The sequence below is a fragment of the Ranitomeya variabilis genome, chromosome 3, assembly GCF_051348905.1.
Source record: "Ranitomeya variabilis isolate aRanVar5 chromosome 3, aRanVar5.hap1, whole genome shotgun sequence".
Lineage (NCBI taxonomy): Eukaryota > Metazoa > Chordata > Amphibia > Anura > Dendrobatidae > Ranitomeya > Ranitomeya variabilis.
In genome coordinates this window covers 2624372-2650793 of record NC_135234.1, presented here as the reverse complement: position 1 = coordinate 2650793, position 26422 = coordinate 2624372, and the positions used below count along the sequence as shown (strand labels likewise).

Genomic DNA, 26422 nt, shown 5'->3' with positions numbered 1-26422 from the left:
ACAAGGCCATAGGATGGATTAAGAATAGCAGATGCACTGGAAACACCGATTCACTCTTTCTGTCCCATTGAGGTCTCTCCAGGCGTCTGTGTGGGATCGCTTCCTTGGCCTCCACCACTAAGATGGGTGACGAGAGGACGCTCCTCGCATCTACTGAACCCTACAGATGCAAACTTCCCCTCTACACTGAGCGGGCAGACTACAGTGTGCGCATACGTGCGGCCACGAGCTGTGGACCCCAGCAGCAATGACCACAAGGCGCGGTGGTAAAACACATGTATTTCTGGTTACTCTCAATACAAGCTTCCACCTTATTGTAGAGGTATACTATACCAAAAATAAATAACGCTGTTACCTTAAAATCCCGTAATACAGCAACGTGTACAAGACAAACCCCCACCACGATGGCCCAGCAGGCACGAGGAATGAAGTGCTGTACTGACCACTGACTGGTGGAGGCGCTTTATAACGCTCCATCCCACCGAGCTTATTATAGGCTGGGACCAGAAGACTTCTCTTATAGCAGCAAGGAAGATCCTGGGAAAGGGAGCGTAGTGTGTAGTGCAGAGGCCGGAGCATAGAAGGTCAACCCGGTACCAGCCAAGACTGGAGTGGGCCAATGTAACATGAGCTATGGCCACAGACCGGGCCAATAACTGGAGTAACCCACTGCAACACGAGCTATGGCCAGGGCCCCGGACTAGGCCAATAACTGGAGTAACTCACTGCAACACGACCTATGGCCCCGGCCAAGGACTGGAGTGGGCCAATGTAACATGAGCTATGGCCACAGACCGGGCCAATGAGTGGAGTAACCAATGCAACACGAGCTATGGCCAGGGCCCCGGCCTGTGCCAATAACTGGAGTAATTCACTGCAACACGAGCTATGGCCCCGGCCAAGGACTGGAGTGGGCCAATGCAACACAAGCCATGGACCCAGCCAATGATTGGAGCAACTACTGCAGCATGAGCTATGGCCATGGCCCCAAACAAGGACTGGAGTGGGCCAATGTAACATGAGCTATGGCCACGGACCGGGCCAATGAGTGGAGTAACCCACTGCAACACGAGTTATGGCCATGGCCCCGGACTGGGCCAATAACTGGAGTAACTCACCGCAGCATGAGCTATGGCCGTGGCCCTAGACAAGGACTGGGCCAATAATTGGAGTAACTCACTGCAACATGAGCTATGGCCATGGCCCCAGACAAGGACTGGGCCAATAACTGGAGTAACCCACTGCAACACGAGCTATGGCCAGGGCCCCAGACAAGGACTGGGCCAATAACTGGAGTAACTCACTGTAACATGAGCTAAGGCCACGGACAGGGCCAATAACTGGAGAAACTCACTGCAACATGAGCTATGGTCATGGAGCCAGCCAATGACAGGAGCAGGCCAATGCAACATACATGATCTATAGCCATAGACCTGGCCCATAACTGGAGCAACCCGCTGGAACTGGAGCCCTGGCCATGGAACTGGTCAATGTATGGAGTGGGCAGATACAACCTGAGCTACAGTGATGGACCTACCACTAGCCAATGAACGAGGCAGGCCGACATAACATGGGTAATGGACAGAAACATCACAGCGGGGTAGGCTGACACCACCTGTGCTATGGACCTGGGCCGAGCAATGACTGGAGCAGCAGGAGACACCATAAGATATAAACATGGGCTTTTCACCAACCAACGATCGGGGCAGGTTGATGAAACAAGAGCAATGGACAAGAACATCACATCAGCCCATGACACTAATAACAATATGGACGTCACACTGACCAGAGGTGAAGGGTCCTGGTACAATGACACCTCAGCATGGGTGCCATTATCAGGTCTCTCAGAACATGGAGTCACACAACGAGTGGGCCAGTCTCTACTGGACGGACACTGGACAGTATGAGATAGAATGAGGGCTCGAGGTGAAGGATTGGGCCAGGGCCACCATCCTGATAAATAGATGGCGACTGGTACTGAATCCGTGCTAAGCTCCAGCCTCTGCACCAAGACCCCAGCCACACCAAGGTCCTAGAGGTCACTGCTGATGAAAATGCAGCAAATGTAACATGCAATAACCAGAGTGGGCCAAGCGCGACCTTAGTGTGGACCGACCCCCATAGACACCCAGCATCATGTATGGCGCCCTGCGGGCATCCTGGCTGCAGAGTAACGCAATATTGCACTATGATCATCCAGAACTTCCAATTCATCCAGGCATCATGGAAAGCCACCCCCCGCTGTACATATATAACACGCTATCGGCCGCGGTGGGGGGCGCTGTGTCATGTGACGTTGACCTCCAGCACATGGTCGTCCATACTTGGTATAACCAGGATTTGCCGCCCCGTGCTGCTGTTACTGATTTGCCCGGCGTGGAATGGCTGCAGACGCGGCATTGGCAGTCCTTTCTGTTCTGCGGAGCTACTCAGGGGGCCAGGAGATAGTGAGGGGCACGGAGATCGCCCACTAGGGGCCTCACAGGGGTCCTCCACAGACACAGCGTCATTCTCCATCCAGCTGTCTGTAGAAACACAGAAGATCAGACCATTAATGAGAACCGACCAAGAGTGGAGAAGACAAGGGCGAGGAGCCATCATCGTGTCTCAGGCTCCAGCGCTGCAATCAGGGAATGCGGTCACATCAGCACTCGAGGAGAGGATACAGAAAGGACTGGGGCCATGGACAACTCACCGGCATCCACGTGCTGCGAGTGCGGGTGATGGGGCAGGTACCGGAACAGCTGCACGTCGGGGTAGGGCAGGTATCCAGCGAAGAGAGGCATCACCTCCATCCGAACCGTATGGCACGCTCCATGCTTCACCGGCATCAGGACTACGCCGGAGCTCCTGCCACACACCGCCCAGTTACTGCCACCGTCAACCACTGCAAGAGACAGTGCAGCATTAACCCCTCAGGGACAGAGCCCAGTATCACAGAGCTTCTGCAGAGCCCGGGGATCGGGAGCTCCGTGTCCTGACAATTTTACTTCCGCTAAATTTAAGTCTTTGTGAAAATATGTGAAATGTGAAAATTCCTAATCTTTCAGTAACGTTTGCCTGCTCCTATTCGTGCAGCAGAAAGTGGCGCGGCCCAGCAGGCGACATCCCAGCGCTCGGCTCTACATTCGTTTTCAATCGGCCTTTTATTTCGTTACGATCTTAGAAGGTTAAAATTTAGCAGCATTTTTGTTTTTTTAAGGAAATTTACAAACCCCGTTTTATATGGACCTGTTCAGTTTTCAAGGGACTTTGGGGGCTGAGACATTGGAAAACCCTCAGAAGTGAGACCATTGTAAAAACCGCACACCCCAAATTATTCTAAACTGCTGTCAGGAAGTGTGTTAACCCTTCAGATGCTTCACAGGAATTAAGGCAAAGTGGATTCCAGATATGAAAAATGGCATTACTTCCACTAAAAGATTGATTGAGCCGCAAATGTTTCATTTTCACAAGAAACAATAGGAGAAAATGGACCCTAAAATGTATCAGGAAACTTCTCCTGAAAGTGACGATACCCCACATGTGGTCTGACACTACTGGGGGCGCACAGCCGGGGAGCAGACACGTAGGAATCTGCCTGGAACAGACACCCCACAAGGGACCCCATTCTGTAAAGTAATCCATCTGGGGGGGTTCAGCTTGTTGATTACATAGGCGCTAAAACAGAATTTATTTTAAATGTGGCTGTGAAACAAAAATTATGTTTTTTTTCGATAAAATGTTGTTTTAGCCCCAATTTATCCTGAATGTGATAATGCCCCATATGTGGTCGGACACTGCGGCCTGGGTGCACGGCCGGGATCGGGAGAAAAGGAAAGAAAGAGCCAGGGCTGTAGAGTCGGTACAAGACGGACCAACTCTGACAATATATAATAAACAGTTACAGCACATCCTTCCCTGAACTGCTGGAGCCAGTTTATTATATATTGTCAGAGTTGGTCCATCTTATACTGACTCCGACTCCTCTATTTCCCTGACTTCCGGATCCACGACTCCCCAGCAGCGGTCACTACTGAGCATGTGCATAAAGTGCAGCACAGATTCATCTCCCCTAACAGCCCGGAACCTTAAACAGTTACAGCACATCCTTCCCTGTACTGCTGGAGCCAGTTTAAGGTTCCGGGCTGTTAGGGGAGATGAATCTGTGCTGCACTTTATGCACATGCTCAGTAGTGACCGCTGCTGGGGAGTCGTGGATCCGGAAGTCAGGGAAATAGAGGAGTCGGAGTCAGTATAAGATGGACCAACTCCGACAATATATAATAAACTGGCTCCAGCAGTTCAGGGAAGGATGTGCTGTAAATGTTTAAGGTTCCGGGCTCTTAGGGGAGATGAATCTGTGCTGCACTTTATGCACATGCTCAGTAGTGACCGCTGCTGGGGAGTCGTTGATCCGGAAGTCAGGGAAATGGAGGAGTCAGAGTCGGTATAAGATGGACCAACTCCGACAATATATAATAAACTGGCTCCAGCAGTTCAGGGAAGGATGTGCTGTAAATGTTTAAGGTTCCGGGCTCTTAGGGGAGATGAATCTGTGCTGCACTTTATGCACATGCTCAGTAGTGACCGCTGCTGGGGAGTCGTGGATCCGGAAGTCAGGGAAATGGAGGAGTCAGAGTCGGTATAAGATGGACCAACTCCGACAATATATAATAAACTGGCTCCAGCAGTTCAGGGAAGGATGTGCTGTAAATGTTTAAGCCCTTCACGCCGCGGCCCTTTTTTTTCCAGTTCTTTTGCGTTTTCGTTTTTCACTCCCCTCCTTCCCAGAGCCATAACTTTTTTATTTTTCCGTCAATATGGCCATGTGAGGGCTTATTTTTTGCAGGACAAGTTGTACTTTTGAACAACATGTTGGTTTTACCATGTTTTGTACTAGAAAATGGGAAAAAAATTCCAAGTGCGGTGAAATTGCAAAAAAAGTGCAATCCCACACTTGTTTTTTGTTTGGCTTTTTTGCTAGGTTCACTAAATGCTAAAACTGACCTGCCATTGTGATTCTCCAGGTCATTATGAGTTCATAGACACCAAACATGTCTAGGTTCTTATTTATCTACCGGTAAGTGGTAAAACAAATTCCAAACTTTGCTAAAAAGAAAAAATTTGCCCCATTTTCTGATACCCGTAGTGTCTCCATTTTTCGTGATCTGGGGTCGGGTGAGGGCTTATTTTTTGCGTGCCGAGCTGACGTTGTTAATAATACCACTTTTGTGCAGATACGTTCTTTTGATCGCCCATTATTACATTTTAATGCAATGTTGCAGCGACCAAAAAAACGTAATTCTGGCGTTTTTAATTTTTTTCGCGCTACGCTGTTTAGCGATCAGGTTAATGCTTTTTTTTTTTATTGATAGATCGGGCGATTCTGAACACGGCGATACCAAATACGTGTAAGGTTTGATTTTATTTTTATTGTTTTATTTTGGATGGGGTGAAAGGGGGGTTATTTATATATTTTTTTTGTATGTTTTTCATATTTTTTAAAACTTTTTTTTTTTTTTTACTTTTGTCATGCTTCAATATCCTCCATGGGAGGCTACAAGCTGGCACAACTCGATCGGCTCTGCTACAAACATACAGGCGATGCTCAGATCGCTCCTATGTGGCTGATTTCCTGCATTGCTATGAGCGTCGACCACAGGGTGGCGCTCACAGCAGGCCGGCATCAACAACCATAGAGGTCTCAAGGAGACCTGTGGTTGTCATGCCGATGCATCGCTGACCCCGATCATGTGACGGCCCGTTGGCCGGAAGCGCTAGTTAAATGCTGGAGTCAAGAGTTTGACAGTGGCATTTAACTAGTTAATAGGGGCGGGTGGATCACAATTCCACCCGCCACTATTGCGGGCACATATCAGCTGTTCATGACATGTCGCGGCTTTAATGTGGGCTCACCGCCGGAGCCGCATCAAAGCGGGGGAGACACGACATGCGCAGTACTAGTACGTCGCAAGTCGTGAAGTGGTTAAGGATCCGGGCTGTTAGCGGAGATGAACTCAGTAATGATCGCTGCGGGGGAGTAGTGCAGTCGGGGGTCTGGATTACTGACTCCACAGCCCTGGAAGGAGCGCTGTTTGGACTTTGTCTGGAATAATTTAGTGGACACCATGTCACATTGGCCGAGCCCCTGAGGAGCCCGAAGAGCAAAAACCCCACAAGGGACCCCATACTGGAAACGTCACTGATGGAAGAGGAATTTTTATTGCATAACTCAATAGCAAAGCGTGAAAACTAAGAGTTAGTCATACTGGTAACGGTATTTCCAGGAGTCCATCATGACAGCACCACAAGGAGGTTGCTCTTCATATCCTTGATGGGGACAGGAACACAGAAGAGGTTAAATAGCCCCTCCCCACCTCCACCCTTCAGTGATTTTACAAAGTACCATACCAGGATAGATACAACACAATTTTATTGAACTTCCTCTCTATACATGTTTATATCACACATCAGACAGGAGTTCAAGGGAGGGTAAATAATGGGTGCGGTCATGATGGACTCCTGGAAATACCGTTACCGGTATGTCTAACTCTTAGTTTCCAGGTCGTCCCTTATGACAGCACCACAAGGAGAAATACCAAATAACTCCTAATTAGGGCGGGATTACGGCTTGGAGGACCTTCCTCCCAAAGCCGGTCTGTTGATTTGACAGAACGTCTAGTTTGTAATGTCTACAAAAGGTATTTGAGCTAGACCAAGTTGCCGCCCGGCAAATTTGGTCCATGGATGCCCCCGCACTCTCTGCCCATGAAGCAGACATCGCTCTCAGAGAGTGGGCTTTTAGATGTTCTGGAGGGGATTCACCGGCTGAAGTATACGCAGCGCAAATGGTAGATTTAATCCATCTGGCTAGAGTCGCTTTTGAGGCTTTTTTGCCTCTATTCTTCCCAGACATCTGGATAAAGAGGTTTGGATCAATTCTCCACCCGTCTGTAAGTTTTAGATACTGCAATACTGTTCTCTTAACATCCAGGGAATGGAGAGAACGTTCTTTATCATTGTTGAAGTTCTGACAGAACGTAGGCAAAATTATTTCCTGGCTTCTGTGAAAGTCCGTCACAACTTTTGGAAGAAACGAGGGATCCAACCTTAGAACGATGCAATCTTCTTGTATCTTCAAGTATGGATCTGTTATGGACAGGGCTTGAATTTCGCCTATTCGCCTTGCTGACGTTATTGCGACCAGAAAGACAGTCTTGAATGTTACAGACTTTAGGTCTGCCTGTTCAAGTGGCTCGTATGGAGTTTTTCGTAATTCATTTAGTACCAATGTGAGGTTCCATGAGGGTACTGAACTTCTTATTGTCGGTCTGATACGTTGCGTAGCCTTGATGTATCTTATTATCCAGGGATGATTCGCTAATGGATAATCATAAAAGGCACTTAACGCTGAGATTTGTACCTTTAGCGTACTAGGCCTCAAGCCCATATCAAAGTCTGTTTGTAGGAAATTTAAGATTTGAGGAATATCTGGTTCTTGGAGAACGGATATTGGAGTATTGGTCTGAGCACAAAATTTCTTCCAAATTTTTTGGTATATAGCCGAGGTTACCGGCTTTCTGCTTTTTTTCATGGTTGAGATGACCGACTCAGACAGTCCTTTTGATCTCAAGATTTCCTTTTCAAGATCCATGCTGAGAGTTGTAGCATCTTAAGATTTTGATGGACCAGCGGTCCCTGCGTTAGAAGATCCTGCCTCAGTGGTAGCAGCACTGGGTCTTCCACCGCCATCCACTTCAGCAGAGGAAACCAGCTCCTTTTGGGCCAATATGGCACTATCAGGATCACTACCGCTGGACTCTCCTGAATTTTCCTCAAAACTCTGGGAATTAGAGCTAGTGGAGGGAACGCGTATGCAAGTTCCATGTCCCAATGTTGAGCCAAGGCATCTATGCCAGTTGGATTGTCTCCTGGATTTAACGAGAAGAATTCTTTCGTTTTTATATTGTCCTTTGTGGCGAATAAATCTACTTGCGGAGTGCCCCATTGTTGAATTAGGTGAGCGAAGACTTCTCCGTTTAGAGACAACTCTGTCGGTTGCAATTTCTCTCTGCTGAGAAAGTCCGCTATTTGGTTTTGTGAACCTTTTAGATCTACCGCTGTGATGGACTTCACGGTATGCTCCGCCCAGGAGAGTATTGCTTCTGCTAGCGCTTGAAGTGGACGGTGCCTCGGTCCTCCCTGATGCAGGAGAAAGGCTACCGTGGTCGAGTTGTCTGAGAAGACTCGGATGTGGTGTCCCTGCATCTCGTGTTGGCACCTCTTTAGTGCTTCCCAGACCACTCTGAGTTCCCTGTAATTGGAGGAACTGTCGCGTACCGATAGTGGCCATGTCCCCTGAAGGTATCGTCCTGCTATGTGGGCTCCCCAGCCCCTTGAGCTTGCATCGGTTGTTATGTTTACACATGGAGATATATTCCATGGTTTTCCTCTTTTGAGGGTTTTTTACTTCGATCCACCATGAGAGGGACTGTTTTACCTCGCTGGATAACCGCATCCTGTTGTCTAACGAATTTTCCTTTCCGTTCCATACCGAAAGAATTTCCCTTTGAAGCGTTCTGGAGCGAAACTGGCTCCACTGTACACTGGGAATGCATGAGGTTATCAGTCCTAGAATCCTCATAGCTTTCCTGATGGAAATGTATTTCCGTTTTTTTATCGTTTGAAGTTCTTTTTTGATTGACTGTTGCTTTTGGTCTGGTAGGAAGGAGTATTCCAGTTCGGAATTTAGTAGTACGCCCAGAAATATTTTCTGTGTTTCTGGTTCGAGACTCGACTTTTTTGAATTTATTACCCACCCCAGACGCTTCAGGAGTGACCTGGTAACTCTTAAGGATTCTTCCGTCTGTTGGAATGAATCTGCTACCAGCAACAGATCGTCCAGGTATGGTGCGATGAGAATTTCTTTTTCTCTTAAATGGGCCATGACCTCCGTCATGAGTTTTGTGAATATCCTTGGGGCAGAGGAGAGACCGAATGGTAAGACACACTGAAACTGGAAATGAAGTATCCTCTTGCGGTTTCTTATTGCAAATCTGAGGAATTTTTGATGCGAGGGATGGATGGGAACATGATAGTATGCATGTTTGAGATCTAGCGTGCACATTACCGAGTTCTTTTTTATTAACGGTATAATTGATTTGAGAGATTCCATCTTGAAGCGTTTGTACGCCACCCATTTGTTTAATGGTTTTAAGTTTATTATTGTACGGTATTCTCCGCTTGTTTTTTTTATGGAGAACAGACTGGAGTAATGCCCCTGAAAATGCTGATGATGGGGTACCGGTATTATGACCTGTAACTCTTAAGGTACCTTCACACGAAACGACTTTGTAACGATATCGCTAGCGATCCGTGACGTTGCAGCGTCCTCGCTAGCGATATCGTTTAGTTTGACACGCAGCAGCGATCAGGATCCTGCTGTGATGTCGCTGGTCGCTGAATAAAGTCCAGAACTTTATTTGGTCGTCCGATCGCCGTGTATCCTTGTGTTTGAAAGCAAAAGCAACGATACCAGCGATGTTTTACACTGGTAACCAGGGTAAACATCGGGTTACCAAGCGCAGGGCCGCGCTTAGTAACCCGATGTTTACCCTGGTTACCAGTGTAAAATGTAAAAAAAACAAACAGTACATACTCACCTGCGCGTCCCCCAGCGTCTGCTTCCTGACACTTACTGAGCGCCGGCCCTAAAGTGAAAGTGAAAGCACAGCGGTGACGTCACCGCTGTGCTGTTAGGGCCGGAGCTCAGTCAGTGTCAGGAAGCAGACGCTGGGGGACGCGCAGGTGAGTATGTACTGTTTGTTTTTTTTACTTTTACGCTGGTAACCAGGGTAAACATCGGGTTACTAAGCGCGGCCCTGCGCTTAGCAACCCGATGCTTACCCTGGTTACCCGGGGACCTCGGCATCGTTGGTCGCTGGAGAGCGGTCTGTGTGACAGCTCCCCAGCGATCAAACAGCGACGCTGCAGCGATCGGCATCGTTGTCGCTATCGCTGCAGCGTCGCTTCGTGTGAAGGTACCTTAAGAGTTCCTGTATGTCTGTTAGCAGCCTTTGATGTACTGCTGATGACTCAGTCTGTGTCAAACAGAATCTCTTGGGGGGGTAGATGAGTAAACTCTATCTTGTACCCCTGTGCAACTGTCTGTAGAATCCACTGATTCCGAGTAATGTTCTGCCATCCTTCTAGGAAGTATTGTAGTCTTCCTCCTATATTGCTGGCGTCATTGTTTGCTGGGTCCTGATGACTGGTCTCGAAAGGAACCTCTTCCTCTGCCCCCTTTAGGGTAGCTCCATCTGCCGGACTTCCCTTTCCCTCTGTAGTCCTGTCTTGGGTGGGAGCGAGTTTTGCGAAAGAATTGTGTTTTCTTTGGCTTCTCTTCCGGGAAGCCTTTTTTCTTATCGGACGCCTTCTCGAGTAGCTCGTCCAGGACTGGACCAAAGACGTGAGATCCTGAGAATGGAATCGAACACAGCTTGTTTTTTGATTGGGTATCTCCCGTCCATGATCTCAGCCATAAGGCCCTTCTTGCTGCGTTTGACAGTGCATTGTTTCTAGCAGCAAAACGCACCGATTCCACTGAAGCATCCGCCATGAAATCAGTCGCCATTTTCAGCACTGAAAGAGATTTTAGGATCTCTTCCCTTGGAGTTCTGTCTGTAATATGACTCTCCAGCTCGTCTACCCAAAGACTCATGGACCTTGCTACAGAGGTAGCCACTATATTCGTTTTCATAATGGCGGCTGACGACTTCCAGGCTTTTTTGAGAAGATCTTCTGACCTCTTATCCATCGGGTCCCTTAATCCTGATGAGTCCTCAAAGGGAATAGCTGTTTTTCTTGTGACCTTGGCCACAGGAATATCAATTTTTGGAACCGATTCCCAGACCTTAGTTTCTTCTGGATCAAAGGGAAGACGGTACTTGAAGTCTCTCGAGACTACTACTTTTTTTCCCACGTCTTCCCACTCTTCCATTATCATAGCTGTTATGTGGTTATTAACCAGAAAAACTCTATTTCTGCGAGTTCTTAGGCCCCCGAACATTTCGTCTTGAACCGATAGTGGCTCTGACGAGTCCTCTATCTTCATGGTGCTCCTAACTGCTTTCAGCAGCACATCCGTATTTTCGGACGAAAACAGGTATCTCTTTCGTTCTTCTGGAAACACCGCCGATGGACCCTGTTCCTCTGAGCCCGGATCGGAATACCCCGAGACCTCTCCTTCCTCGGAACTTAGGTCCATGTCCCATCTGGGCCTTTTGGGTTGCGGAGACTGGGGTGGCACCATTGTAGACACCGTAGCTTGGACTTCGTCTCGAATCATGGTTTTTATATTATCTAATAACGAAGCCTGTTCGTCCTTTAGAAGTTTAGCGATGCACTTTTCACATAACTTCTTTTTATAGCCATCTGGGAGCTTGGTGGTGCATAACGGACATCTGATGGTCCTTTTCTTTACAGTCGACCTTTCAGGAATATCCTTATCCTGTAAATGTAAAGGAGACCCCTGTAGCTACGGATCTAAGGTACTGTAACGTCTCCCATACCATGTACTACTCGCATGGTCCGTGGGTGGCTCTAAGGATTGGACGTCTGGACGACTAGCACCTTCCATCTTACTGAGTCAAGTGTGCTGTCAGTTGTCCGTGTTTAAGTAGTCAGTCTTACCCGGGGCTTCAAGACATCTGACTCGTCCTCCTTCCGAGCTCAGCTGCTGGCCTCCACGGTGATTACAGGTCCCCAGCTGTATTGCGCATGCGTCATCTGGAACGCACGCCGACCAGCTTGGGACCAAGATCCTGGCGTAAAATACGGTGCTGTTCCGGTCTGTTTCCTCCCCCAGCCTCCCGGCGCCCCAGAAATGCATCGGCGCCGCCGACCCCGGGAATCCGGCCACGCCCCCCCCGGAAGTCACCTCCGACCGGAGCGCCGGACCGGAAGTCCGGGGAACGACGCCAGCACCGGACGCACGTGGAGCCGAGGGAGCGCCGGACACCGCCGCAGCAGCTGCTGTCTCAGAGCCCCTTTTGTGAGGAGATGAGGCAGCCTGTGGGAGGACCCAGCTCTACCTAGTCGCGGAGGGACCTCCGTCGGTGTCCTGCGACCTGGGGAGTCTCCAGACTCTCACGGCCAGAGCCCCCTCCAGGAGGATGGGACCGCTCTCAGGAGCTCCTGCTCAACCGAGACCTGACTTCAAATCAGGTAACCCTGATCTTCCAGAGATCTCTCTCCTGCGTCTGTCTCTGATAGGGACAGGAAAAACACTGAAGGGTGGAGGTGGGGAGGGGCTATTTAACCTCTTCTGTGTTCCTGTCCCCATCAAGGATATGAAGAGCAACCTCCTTGTGGTGCTGTCATGAGGGACGACCGTATCGTATCAGAAAGATCGGCTTCTATCTCGGCCAGGACGGATCCATCATTCCCAAACTCCTCAATTCTCAGGTGAAATCTGTAGTCATCGAAGACTTTCCCATCACTGAGATCGGAGGCAAGAACGGCTACTGATAAGGATATGCGACCATCAGCGTCGGACTGGCCCACCGGGATATCGGTGAAATGCCCGGTGGGCCCCGACCCAGAGAGGAGGAGGAGGAAGGAAAAAAAAAAAAAAAAAAGACGCGGGCCCTTTAAATCTTTGGGCGGCGCCGACCGCCGCCATGACCAGGGCCCCCCCTGATGCCAGAGCTGGATTGGGCCCCCCTTCTAATACGCACCTCTCCTGGTTCCTGCGGCAGCTGCAGCGTCTTCAGAGCCCTCTGACTCTGCGACGTCTCAGGGCGGACACACTGGGGGCAGGATGCCGGACACACTGGTGGTAATATGCTGGACACACTGGGGGCAATATGCTGGACACACTGGGGGCAACATGCTGGACACACTGGGGGCAACATGCCGGACACACTGGGGGCAGGATGCCGGACACACTGGGGGTATTATGCTGGACACACTGGGGGTATTATGCTGGACACACTGGGGGTAATATGCTGGACACACTGGGGGTAATATGCTGGACACACTGGGGGTAATATGCTGGACACACTGGGGGCAATGCTGGACACACTAGGGGTAATATGCCGGATATACTGGGGCAGATTGCTGGACACAGTGGGGGCAGGACTGGAGCCATGGGCAGAATGTAGATACGGGGCATGATTGGAGACACGGGGCAGAATGAAAGACATGGGGCAGGATTGGATCATGGGGCAGGATGGATGCGATGGAGACAGATGGGGCAGGATGGGGAGGTCATATGGGGCAGGATGGATACTCATGAGTGCAGGATGGGAGAACATATGGCTGGAGCCATGAATGAGATACACGGGGCCAGGAAGGAGGATATTATTATTAACATAGGGGCTAATTAAGGGATATTATTACTGTAGTGATGTATTTATTTTATTTTTTGAGGACAGTTTTAAATGGGGGGGCGGTCCTGTTACTGTGTAGAGTGATACTATGTTGCCTCTTTCTTCATGTGGTGTAATGTAGAAGTTGTGAAAAATTAAGTAATGTGTTCTGCAAGCGGAGCTCAAGATAACTGTGTTATTTCCTGCAGAGACGAGTCCTGGCTGGATGAAGTGATGGTGGTCTGTGCTGGATAAAAGATGAAGGACTTCACCTAGAGACGTCACTGGTGAGTCAGTGTTACCTATACACTGACACTATACACTGTATACTATATACAGGTCCTGTGTACAATGTCACCGGTGATCACTGTATAACCTCCACACAGACACTGCATACTAAGTACAGATCTCCTGTGAATAATGGCACTTATGGTGATAGTATTGTGGGTTTTTTTTTTTTATTACTGATCAGTATTGTAGTATTCAGTCACTATGTGGTGGTAATATGTGGTCTGGAAATGGTGTTGTGGTATTTGTCCCTTGTATGTGCTATTTGGTCACCAAGTGGTGGTAATATGTGGTCTTGACATGGTACGGTGGTATTTGTCCCTTGTATGTAGTATTATTCGGTCACTATGTGGTCTGGTCATGGTGTGGTGGTATTTGTCCCTTGTATGTATTATTCGGTCACTATGTGGTTTGGTCATGGTGTGGTGGTATTTCTTCCTGCATGTGGTATTATTGGTCTTGGTATAGTGGATTGTGTTGTGTATGGTGATCATTTGTTCTCTCTGATATTAATTAGGAGAAGATTCTTTATTTCCATTAGTTTTTATGCTTTGTACACAGCGGCGGAGATGCACTTACAGGGGTTTCCTGTGGAAAAAAGTAATCACCTCTCCACAGGATAAGTGATAACGTATTGATTGGTGGGGGTCTGACTGCTTGGACCCACTCAGCAAAATGTGGAACTTTTTATCCCCATTAGACTGGAGTGGCATGTCCGACTAGACCACTGATCCATTCATTCACTCTGTGGCTGCACTTGTTTTTTTCTGGAAGCCCCAAAGAGAATGAATGGAGCTGCGGTCAGAAATCCCACCTGCCGCTGCATTTTAAAATAGTGATAAAAGTGTCCTGTCAGGGATAAAACTTCCCCATTCTTCCGATCGGTGCAGTTTCTAATGGTCGGATCTAAGTGATCACCTATCCTGTGGAGCCCATGGATCAGTGATAACTTGTTTTAACCAAGAACCCCATTAATGTAAACTACCGAAATTATACATCCCAGTTATTGGGGCACATGGTAGATGTGCAGCAGCCGCCGGTGTTTTACAGCCGATGCTCCACTATAATGACAGATATTTGCCTATAGCTGTAGGGTGGGCCCCTACAGTCCATTCCTCTGGTGGGCCCCAGACACCCCAGTCCGACGCTGGTGACCATGGGAGGAGCTAGAGGCGGGGCTAGAGGCAGAGCTCCTCCCCATCTATCTACACAAGAGATGAGAGCGGCTACTGATAAAGATATGTGACCATGGGAGGAGCTAGAGGCGGGGTTAGATGCAGAGATCCTCCCCACCGATTTACACAAGAGATGAGAGCGGCTACTGATAAAGATATGTGTAGATAGAGGGGAGGAGCTAGAGGCGGTGCTAGAGGCAGAGCTCCTCCCCACCTATCTACACAAGAGATGAGAGCCGCTACTGATAAGGATATGTGTAGATAGAGGGGAGGAGCTAAAGGCGGGGCTAGAGGCAGAGCTCCTCCCCATCTATCTACACAAGAGATGAGAGCGGCTACTGATAAAGATATGTGACCATGGGAGGAGCTAGAGGCGGGGTTAGATGCAGAGATCCTCCCCACCGATTTACACAAGAGATGAGCCGCTACTGATAAGGATATGTGTAGATAGAGGGGAGGAGCTAGAGGCGGGGCTAGAGGCAGAGCTCCTCCCCACCTATCTACACAATAGAAGTGAGCGGCTACTGAGAAGGTTGTGTAGATAGGAGGGAGGAGCTAGAGGCGGGGCTAGAGGCAGAGCTCCTCCCCACCTTTCTACACAACAGATGAGAGCAGCTACTGATAAGGATATTGTGGTGAAACCGGTTTTTACTTACCGGTAATAGGATTTTACAGAGTCCACGACAGCACCCTTACGAGAGAGGGGATCCGCCCACCATCTGGACAGGAACCTACAGGATTTAAAAGGGGCGGTCCCCCTCACCACTCCAGTTTGTGTTTCAGAGCATAAGGGACACCGCCCATTGAGTTAGTACATAATCATATATACTTAAACATTACTAAATACCATCACCTCTAAAGAGTGATAACTAATGGCACACTTCCCAAAGAGTGCAGAAACCAGTGATTTAACTACGGGGGGGGAATGTGTGGGTGCTGTCGTGGACTCTGTAAAATCCTATTACCGGTAAGTAAAAACCAGTTTTCCTATCGCCACGACAGCACCCTTATGAGAGACTTTCAAAGACTAATCACCTGGGAGGGACTACAGCACTAAGTACTGAACGGCCAAAGTCTAAATTGGCCTTACATGATAGATCAAGACGGTAATGATTATAAAAGGTGGAAGGAGATGACCACGTTGCCGCCTTACATATCACGTCTATGGAGACGTCCGTTTTCTCCGCCCAGGATGAGGCCATGGCTCTAGTGGAGTGGGCCTTGATGCCTTCTGGTGGAGTCTGACCTTTGGCAGTATAGGCAAGACATATTGCATCTCTGATCCATCTGGCAATAGAACCTTTAGTAACACTCGTCCCCTTCCTTGGATTCTGAAAGGAGACAAACAGAGCCCTACTCTGCCTCCAGGGTTCTGTTTTGTGTAGGTACTCTAATACTGTTCTTCTAACATCTAGCATATGACATTTTTGCTCTTCTGCTGAAACTGGGTTATCACAAAATGAAGGTAAATATATTTCCTGACTCCTATGGAACTTAAGGTACCTTCACACGAAACGACTTTGTTTCGACTAGCGATCCGTGACATTGCAGCGTCCTGGCTAGCGATATCGTTGTGTTTGACACGCAGCAGCGATCAGGATCCTGCTGTGATGTCGCTGAATAAAGTTCAGAACTTTATTTGATCGTCCGATCACCGTGTATCGTTGTGTTTGAAAGCAAAAGCAACGATACCAGCGATATTTTACACTGGTAACCAGGGTAAACATCGGGTTACTAAGCGCAGGGCCGCGCTTAGTAACCCGATGTTTACCCTGGTTACCAGTGTAAAATGTAAAAAAAACAAACAGTACATACTTACATTCGCATCCCCCGCCGTCTGCTTTCCACACTGACTGAGCGCCGCAAAGTGAAAGTGAAAGCACAGCACAGCGGTGACGTCACCGCTGTGCCCTGCTACTGCCGGCGCTCAGTCAGTCAGTCAGTGCAGGAAGAGGACGCCGGGGGACGCGCAGGTGAGTATGTACTGTTTGTTTTTTTTACATTTTACGCTGGTAACCAGGGTAAACATCGGGTTACTAAGCGCGGCCCTGCGCTTAGCAACCCGATGTTTACCCTGGTTACCCGGGGACCTCGGCATCGTTGGTCGCTGGAGAGCGGTCTGTGTGACAGCTCCCCAGCGATCAAACAGCGACGCTGCAGCGATCGGCATCGTTGTCGCTATCGCTGCAGCGTCGTTTCGTGTGAAGGTACCTTTAGAGGCTACCTTCGGTAGATACGCTGGGTCAGGCTTCAAGACTAGCCTATCCTGAAAGACCATTAGATAAGGAGGGTCTACTGACAACGCTTGCATATCACTCACTCTTCTAGCAGAAGTCAAGGCTACTAGCAGGGCCGTCTTTAAAGTTAAATTTTTAATGGATACAGAATCTAACGGCTCAAAGGGGGGTTCTGTTAAAGCGTCTAAAACCAAATTTAGATCCCATGGCGGTAATCTAACAATATGAACGGGGTTACTCCGATCCATAGCTTTCATAAATCTAGATACCCATCTATTTCCCGCTACATTGCTGTTATACAACGCCGCCAGAGCAGATACCTGGACCCTAAGGGTATTTACCGCCAAACCCAATTCACGGCCCTTCTGTAAAAACTCCAGAATACCCGGAATTGGAATTTTATCCGTAAAGGGCTGTTGGTAAAAGGCAAGAAATTTTTTCCAGACCTTACAGTAAATCTTAGTAGTAATCTCCTTTCGGCTACTTAAAAGGGTAGATAAAGCATCAGAAAATCTCCTCCTTTTCAATAATTCCCTCTCAAATTCCACGCCGTGAGATGCAGAGATTCCACATTGGGATAACGGAATGGACCCTGCGAAAGAAGATCTGGAATTACGGGCAACACCCAGGGGTCGGTCACTGACATTGCCATGAGTAAGGAGAACCATGCCCTCCTGGGCCAGAAGGGGGCAATCAGGGTTACCCTCGCCCCCTCCTTCCTGATCTTTCTGAGAACTAGCGGAATCAGACATAGTGGGGGAAATGCATAGGCTAGAGGGAACCCCCAATGAATCTGAAGGGAGTCCACTACGGAAGGGTTGTCCGCTACCCGAAGGGATGCAAACTTCCTGGTCTGTCTGTTTTCCCTCGTAGCAAACAGATCTATGACTGGTGATCCCCACAGACCCACTATCTGTTTGAAAACTAGCCGATTTAGAACCCACTCTCCCTGACGTAGAAAATGACGGCTGAGGTAGTCTGCCTGTATGTTGTGTTCTCCTCGTATGTGAACCGCTGAAAGAGAGCGAAAATGAGTCTCGGCCATATTGAATATGTCTGTGGTGGTGATCATCAGAGACTTCGACCTCGTCCCTCCCTGATGGTTGAGGTATGCTACTACTGTCGCGTTGTCCGACTGGACTCTTACATGCGAGTCCTGAAGCAACGGTAGCCATCTGAGCAGGGTATTTTTTACTGCCGTGAGCTCCTTCCAATTGGAGGACTCTTGGGCTTCTAAAGGAGACCATTGCCCTTGAGTCCAAACATCTCCTATGTGAGCTCCCCATCCTATTGGACTGGCATCGGTCGTGATCGTGTTGTCTGGTACTATTTCCCAACCAACTCCTTTTGCCAAATGTTCTATATTTAGCCACCATTTTAGACTGTTTAGAGTGGTGGTAGATAGCCTGAGACTTCCGCTTAACCGACCTTGAAGACTCCTCTCTGTATCCAGGACTTGCAATACCCGAGTGTGGAATTGAGCCCACTGAACAGCCAGTATGCATGCTGTTAACGATCCCAACAGGGACATTGCGTCTCTCAAGGTCAGATTTGGTATTTTTATCACAGTGCTGACTTTGTGTATAACCTTCTGCTTCTTTTCTTCTGGAAGAAAACACAGCTGATTCTCTGAATTTAGTAGAATACCCAAGAAGGTCTGAATAGTCGATGGCTTTAGTTTTGACTTCTCTAGGTTGACCAACCAACCTAGGTCCTGTAGAGAAGATATTATACAGTTTAGGCGATCTTCACACTGGACAAATGAACTACCCACCACCAGGAAGTCATCCATGTAGGGTATGACTAAAGTATCTTGCTCTCTGACATAGGCCATTACTTCCGCAATGACCTTAGTAAACACCCTTGGTGCCATAGATAATCCAAATGGCATTGCCGTAAACTGAAAGTGCCTGACCTGATCGTTTAGGCGCACCGCCATTCTGAGGAACCGTTGGTGATCTTTGTGAATGGGCAGATGGTAGTATGCATCTTTTAAATCCAGGACTGTCATATAACACCTGGGAAAAAGAAGTTTAGTTGCCGATTTAATTGATTCCATCTTAAAGGCATGGTATTGTAGAAATTTGTTTAGTTTCCGTAAATTTATGATGGTTCGAAAGGAACCATCAGGCTTGGGGATTAAGAATAAGGGGGAATAGAACCCCCCTCCCTCCTGATCTTTCGGAACCTCTACAATAACTTCCTTTTGTCTCAGCATTTGAATCTCTTTTTCCAGGGCCTTCTGTTGGTTTAAGGAACCAGGGGCAGTCAATACATAATAATAAGGTCTTTCCCGGAACTCTAGCTTTAATCCCGACCTAACTATACCTAGGATCCAATTACTGGAAGTTATTTTGACCCATTGAGTATAAAAATGCCTTAATCTGCCCCCTACTGGAAGGTCCGATTTATCGGTAATTTCGCCTACGTCTTGAAGAAGATGATGAGGTGTTGAAGTCTGAACTTTTCTTCTTTGGCTCCGCCGGCTCCCAATTCCGGGCTGAGTAAGGTCTCCGGTATGGGAAACGTCTCTTGAAGGTATTCCCCTACACGGAATAGTACAAAGTTTAGCTCTAGCCTGCGCGTCCCCTTTCCAGGTCTTAAGCCATAAGGCTCGCCGGGCAGCGTTTGAGAGTCCTGCTGATCTGGCTGCAAGTTTTAGGGAGTCCACCGAGGCATCCGCCAAATATGCCACACCTTCCCGAATCTGGGATAGTGAATCCAGTAATTTGTCACGAGGCACTTTAGTTTTTAGCTGCTCTTCCAGCTGGGCTACCCAGACCATAACCGATCTGGCAGTGCAAGTGCCGGCAATTGCCGGTTTGAAAGCCCCCGACGATGCTTCCCAAACCTTTTTAAGGAACATGTCTGCTTTTCTATCCGCAGGGTCTTTTAGAAGGTCTACATCCTCTAGCGGTAAGGTGGTTGGTTTAGATGTGGAAGCCACAGCCGCATCCACTTTAGGAATTTTAACCCATTCCGCCAGGACTTTATCATCAAAGGGGTACCTTCTCTTCGCTGATGATGGCAGGAAACCCTTATCCTGCTTATCCCATTCTCGCTTAACAAGTTCTTTCACCATATCCACTACCGGAAACGATTTACGGCTCCTTTGGCACAACCCTGCAAACATTAAATCTTGGGTTGACCTTGGCTCCTTGTTCTCTACAACCCCCATGGTGGCGCGCACTGCTTTAACTAGTGCGTCCATTTCATCCACTGAAAAACAAGGTCTCCCCTCTTCATCCGAAGAGGATGGTGATGAGGAACGTGAACATTCACCCTCTTGCATAGACGGGCTCGATCCTGGTGATACTTCCCTGGATCTCTCATGCCGACTGCTTTTAAGGGAACTACTAATTTCCTCTCTTATAACTGCCCTGAGGTCTGATGCACGAAGGGGAGCCTCCTCTTCCAAGGTCTGACAAATACAAGTTTGGCAGAGCCTCTTCTGATAACTATCAGGCAGGGGAACCGCACATAACGCACATTGCTTGTGCTTGGATTTAGCCGATTTCTTGGCCTAAAACAAAGCACAAGGACATACAGGCCATATCAGCCACTTGGTTCTTTTGTAAACACTCACCAAGGCTGAACTGCATAGTACCGGTCTCTGAGGAGGAGAATCCATACGTGACGTTGAGGCACCTGCCTGCTCCAGCCCCCGTACCACGCTGCTGCTGCTTCTGGAGCGGCTGCTGTCACTCTTCTTGCGCTGGTCAGGCACCTCCACCTGAAGGTGCTCTGTATCCGCAACCGAAGACATGTCTGCCGCACATTATCCTGCAGTCACCGCTGCTTAATACCGGCAGCCGCGCCTCCTCCCCCAGCATACCCCGAAAGTCCTACCTTCCACTTCCGGGTCATCTGTATGAAGAACGCTGAGCCGGCGCCGCGCGCTCACAGACAGCCCTGCGGCGTTCACGCGACCCAGGGCGGCCTGCCCGACCCCTGGGAACGCGTACCATACGGCCAGACGAGGAGGGGTCTGAAAAAGAACACCCCCGACGCTGCTTCCAGAGTCCCCGATTCTGCCGTTCTCATGGATACCGCGCAGAGGCCTGGTGGACCTGGGTAAGAGAATATCCTGCAGGCTCCCGCCATCCGGACAGGAACCCAAACTGGAGTGGTGAGGGGGACCGCCCCTTTAAATCCTGTAGGTTCCTGTCCAGATGGTGGGCGGATCCCCTCTCTCGTAAGGGTGCTGTCGTGGCGATAGGAAAATATGGATATTTATTGTGTCACTGGCAATAATGTAACATCTGTCTTGAAAGCTGAAGGTGTGAAGGAACAAATTATGAAAGGTTCTCCATTTTGTGCTAGATTCTCCATTTTGTGTTTTTGACTCCATTTTCTTGTTGCTTAAAGATAAATTCTGTTATTTAATTAGGTAAAAGGTTACAGCTGCCATGAAGTAACTTTATCTTGTTCACAAGCCTGGTATGCAACTAGGCTATTGTTCATAATTGGTATAAAGACCTTGAGTCTTCTGTCTCGAGCCAGATAATAGATTCGGGGGTGTATCACTATACAAGACTGAGGCATCTGTTAGAAAAACACATACTGTGCCAAAAAGACATGACTATATTTGTAGTTTCCATTTTTTCTGTATCCTCATGGGTTAAGTTTTTCCTGCATTCTTATAGGTTAAGAACTGTGAGCGTGTTCTTATGCTGATTGGTTGAAGTATAATTTCTGTGACAATGAAAACTCATATACAAAATAAACGGGGGCCAGAGATCAGCTCGATCCCCCATACAGAGACACACGTTCCGTCTGGTCATTTTCAGTTGCCGGCAACACCTTGTATATTAATTTGGAAATCACTGGGTTAACCGTGAAGGATCAATTTAGATCCTCCCTCAACAGTTGGCGCTTAACGTGGGGCTCCAAGCAGGAACGCCTCTGCCGCCCGGAGGACAACAAGACAAAGGACCCTCGGACCGGACACAGGCACTGGAAATTGGGACTGATAATCCCCCACAACAACCACGGTAAGTTGGCAGTTATACTGTCCAGACTGGCCGTTTGGTGTGGTTTTCCTGTGTTTGTTGCTGCAAAGAGGATCTGAGGTTTGTCCCCGGAGGTGGGATGATTTTTGGGTGGAATCATATAGAGGTGTAGTTCCGTTGGAAGCCCAGTGCTCGAACCGTACCTCATAAGGGACGGACACCCCGGATTGACCAGTGATGTAATTCTCTTTATAGTCAAAATATCCTGAATTCCTGATCACTGTTAGAATCAGGCGCGGTGAGGTGATCGAAGATTGGGTAGGATGCGTAACTCAGGAATATATAGAAGTATACAGTATATATTTCCAGGGGTGTCCGGAGGGTTAAGTCTAAGACGCCCTCCTCCTTTCACTGAGTACCGCGTTTTTGGGTTGTCCCAGCGGGGGACAGAGAGACCCAGTGGAATAAAACCGTAAGGCCGTCGGTATTATGCACAACTAAGAAGGATATTTAGCTCTAAAGGAGAATCCGTTTTTGTGGAAGGAAAAGAAGTCTTTGAAGTTGTATTATGAATCTGATATTGTTAGCCCAAAAAATGGGGAAAATATTCTCAATTATAGGTTTTTCTAAGGTGTTCTGGTATGTGAATTGTGTGATGAAGGTTTCGTAGAAATTAATTAAGTCTAAGAACTGCTATATTTTGTGTCTGTGTTTGTCTTTGGAATATCCGATGGGAGGGGTCGCGTAGCTGCGCTATTGCTTGTCTCTTTTCTCTGTGTAGAGGAATGCTGTGATCTCTCTTATCTCTGTGTCCTTGGAATGGAGAGAGCACATACTGTAACGGTGTTCTCTGTATTTTCTCTGGTAGATCTGTGTCTTGTTTAAAGCGACAACATTGTTTTTAAGTATAAAGAAATATTATAATCTGGAATTTGAAAGTGAAATATAGTGCCTGGTTTTATAAGGAAATTTGTATCAGTGATTGAAAGATTGGTAAAAGCAAGTTGAGTGGTTGATATATAGCAAATTGAGGATCAACAGAGGAAGTGAATTCTGATGAATAATGTGTCAGAAAGACAAACAATTAAAAATGATGATCTGGAACAGGGGGTCTCCCTGCTTGATGATAAGGTCCCTCCCCAGGAAATCAAGCCTCTTCTCCCGACTATAAGCTCTGTGCCCCTCAATCCCAAAGCACCAATATATACTGGGGGCAGATTTATTATCACAGTTCCGCTCCAGAATACAATTCCAAGATGATGGTCAGATGGTCCTTACGTTATATAACCCCTATGCAGATGAATATAATGAGATCTGTATCCTACATGCCCTTCCCACAGTTATGATGGTCCTGATAGACCCAGATTCTCCCCCAATAATGCCTGTAGAACCAGTAAAAGTGTTTCTCAAACCTGGTGCCCCTTTTCCCAAAGTCCATCAGTACCCTTTGAAACATGATCAGGAGCAGTGCCTCAAGGGGCAAATACAAACGTTACTCGATAATGGTGTCCTGATACCCTGTGTTTCCCCATGGAACACGCCCTTGTTTCCCGTTAAGAAAAAGACTCCACCTGACCAACCCCCTGTGTACCGGCTGGTACAAGATCTACGGGCAGTTGTTCCAGAAACTCCGGTGCCTAATCCACATACTCTTTTGTCCCAGATATCTCAGGATGCTGCTTGGTTCACAGTTATTGACCTTGCCAATGTCTTCTTCAGCATTCCATTACACCCAGATTGCCAGTTTCTGTTTGCATTCACTTATCAGGGATGACAATTGACGCGGACAGTTATGCCACAGGGGGCCCAAAAAAAGAAGTCCCAATCAGTTTGCAAAAAATATGGGCGAGTGTCTTTTACCCTGGCAGTTAGAACACCCCTATGTCACGCTGCTTCAGTATGTGGATAATCTTTTGTTGTGTGCACGAACAGAGCAGGAAACCATTGTTGCCACTGTTAGTTTTCTCAAGTATCTGGCAGATCTGAACTGTCGGGTTTCGGCCTCGAAATTTCGGTTCTGCCTTGGTCAAGTGATATTTTTGGGTCACTGTCTCCTTCAGGGTGTCAGACACCTCACAAAAGAAAGAAAAATAGCCGTCAGCTCCCTTCCTTTACCAAAAGATGAGACTGAACTCCAGCGTTTTCTTGGACTATGTACTTATTGTTGTCAGTGGATACCGGACGCATCCCGTATAATGCAACCTTTCTACAATGCCCTGAAAGACGGTTCAAGATATGCTGATGATTTTGGCAGATTCCACACCGGATACGCTGTTACTACGGAAGATACTGTAGTGCACGGAGCTGCACTCCCTCCCTCACTGTCAGCACAAGAAGTAGAACTTCAGGCTCTGCCTACTGCATGTGTTCTGGCCAAGGACAGGTGGGCTAATATGTACACGGACTCACGGTATGCATTTGGTATTGCTCATGATTTAGGAGCCCTATGGGCCAATCGAGGGTTTGTTACCACCACCGGGACTCCAGTGAAGAATGCTGAAGCTGTTAAAACCCTCATGGACTCAATCAAATTACCCACTGATGGTCCATACCCCACACGATGTATATAGTATCCCTAACCAAGTATAATCTAGCCACATGTCCATGACCAGACAGCTGCGACTTCGGTGTGCTATTCTCATGCCTACTAATGTGACTTTGAAAAGGTGCACTGTCCTAAACCCCGCTACTCTTCTCCTAGTTCCTATGGATCCAAAGGGGGGAGGAGTAGGTGACATGAAAAAGGACACTCTTTTTCTTTTTCTTTCTAAAATGGATCCAGGGGAACAAGATTAGGTTTCCAAACCATATGATTGTCTAGAATTGATGTCTCAGGAAACGGCTGGTCTCTAGTGTGCCTATTCTAATGCTGATTTTGAGCTTTTTGTAGATGGATCCTGTCACCAAGATGACCGAGGATGCTACTGTACCAGATATGCTGTGGTCTCAGAACATGAGGTAATCAAGGCAGAGTCAATGCCAGCTCATATGTCTGCACAAGAAGCAGAAGCTCAAGGCGCTTACAGAAGCGTGCAAACTAGCAGAAGGTAAGACTGTAAATATCTACACTGATTCCAGGTATGCTTTTGGCATTGCACACGGTTATGGGCCTATCTGGAGAGCCAGGGCTTTCCTGACAGCAAATGGCCACCCCTTTAAACGTGCTGAGGCAGTCCAGCAACTTATGAATGCACTACAGCTTCCCACCCAAGCAGGCATCATAAAGGTAAAGGCACATACCAAAGGCACTGATGGACGGACAAAGGGTAACGCACTGGCAGACCAGGCTGCCAAGAAAGCAGCAAGCACTCCTGTGGCCTCTCAAGTACATCACCTAGACACCCCACCATCTCCACTTGTGTTGAAAGACATCTTAGCCCGGTTACAAGAACAGGCAAGTAAGGAGGAGAAAGATAGGTGGCAATGGATAGGGGCTTGCTCTGATACCGTCACTGGACTATGGGGGAGGGGTGAAAAGGTCTGCCTACCACAGGTACTGTACCCAATGATGGCACAGGTTCTGCACGGGAATGTGCACCACTCGAAGACGGCCATGTGTGACACCCTACAGAGACAATGGATTGCCCCCGGGTTTTCCACCTGCGCAGAAAGGCAGGTACAGAGCTGCATGATATGTGCCACACATAATCAGAGTAGGACAGTGAAAACCCCATCCAAACACACTCCCCGGCACTTTAACCATTCCAGAGACTGCAGATTGATTATATTCAGTTACCCAGGGTAGGGACGTATGAGTATGTGTTGGTCTGCATTGATTTATTTTCAGGTTGGCCAGAAGCCTACCCAGTTGCCAAAGCTACGGCTAAGACAACGGTGAAGAAACTGATGGCTGAGATCATATGCAGGTATGGAATTCCTGAAGTCATTGAAAGCGATCAGGGTTCCCATTTTACTGGAGAGATCATGTCAGAGGTAATGGCAGCACTGGGGGTAAGTCAAGCATTGCATACTCCATCCGCAGAGTAGTGGAAGAGTGGAGAGACTAAATGGAACTCTTAAGCTTAAAATCCAGAGGGCAATGACAGAGACTGGTAAACCATGGCCAGAATGCCTTCCTCTAGCTTTGTTTTCAGTAAGATATACCCCAAACAGGAAGACAGGACTGTCACCGTATGAGAATCTGTTTGGCAGGGGCCCCAATCTTGGATGTTTCTTTCCACAACAGTTGCAGCTCAAGTACCAGGACTTGACTAGCTATGTGCAGGCCTTACATGGACACCTTGCCAAAGTGCATTTAACTGTCTTCAGTTCTCTTCCAGACCCAGACAAGGTTCCTGGACACCATCCCTTTGTGCCAGGAGACCTGGTGTATGTGAAAAAGTTTGTGCGCAGAGATTGTCTCCAGCCGAGATTTGAAGGACCTCACATGGTGATCCTGGTCACCCCCCACTGCAGTA

General features: G+C 48.1%; 1 protein-coding gene across 2 annotated transcripts in view; it reads right to left on the bottom strand.

Annotated features, from left to right (window-relative positions):
- Positions 1-262: 262 nt before the first annotated feature.
- TRAPPC10 (trafficking protein particle complex subunit 10) overlaps positions 263-26422 on the bottom strand; it is a 79196-nt gene continuing 53036 nt past the window's right edge. For both annotated transcript variants that reach the window (XM_077293545.1, XM_077293546.1), the window contains exons 22-23: positions 2696-2887; positions 263-2525 (exon numbers count right to left, since the gene is read on the bottom strand). In XM_077293545.1, the coding sequence (XP_077149660.1) occupies positions 2287-2525; positions 2696-2887 (431 nt within the window). In that variant the 3' untranslated portion in view covers positions 263-2286. The remainder of the gene's footprint in view (positions 2526-2695; positions 2888-26422) is intronic.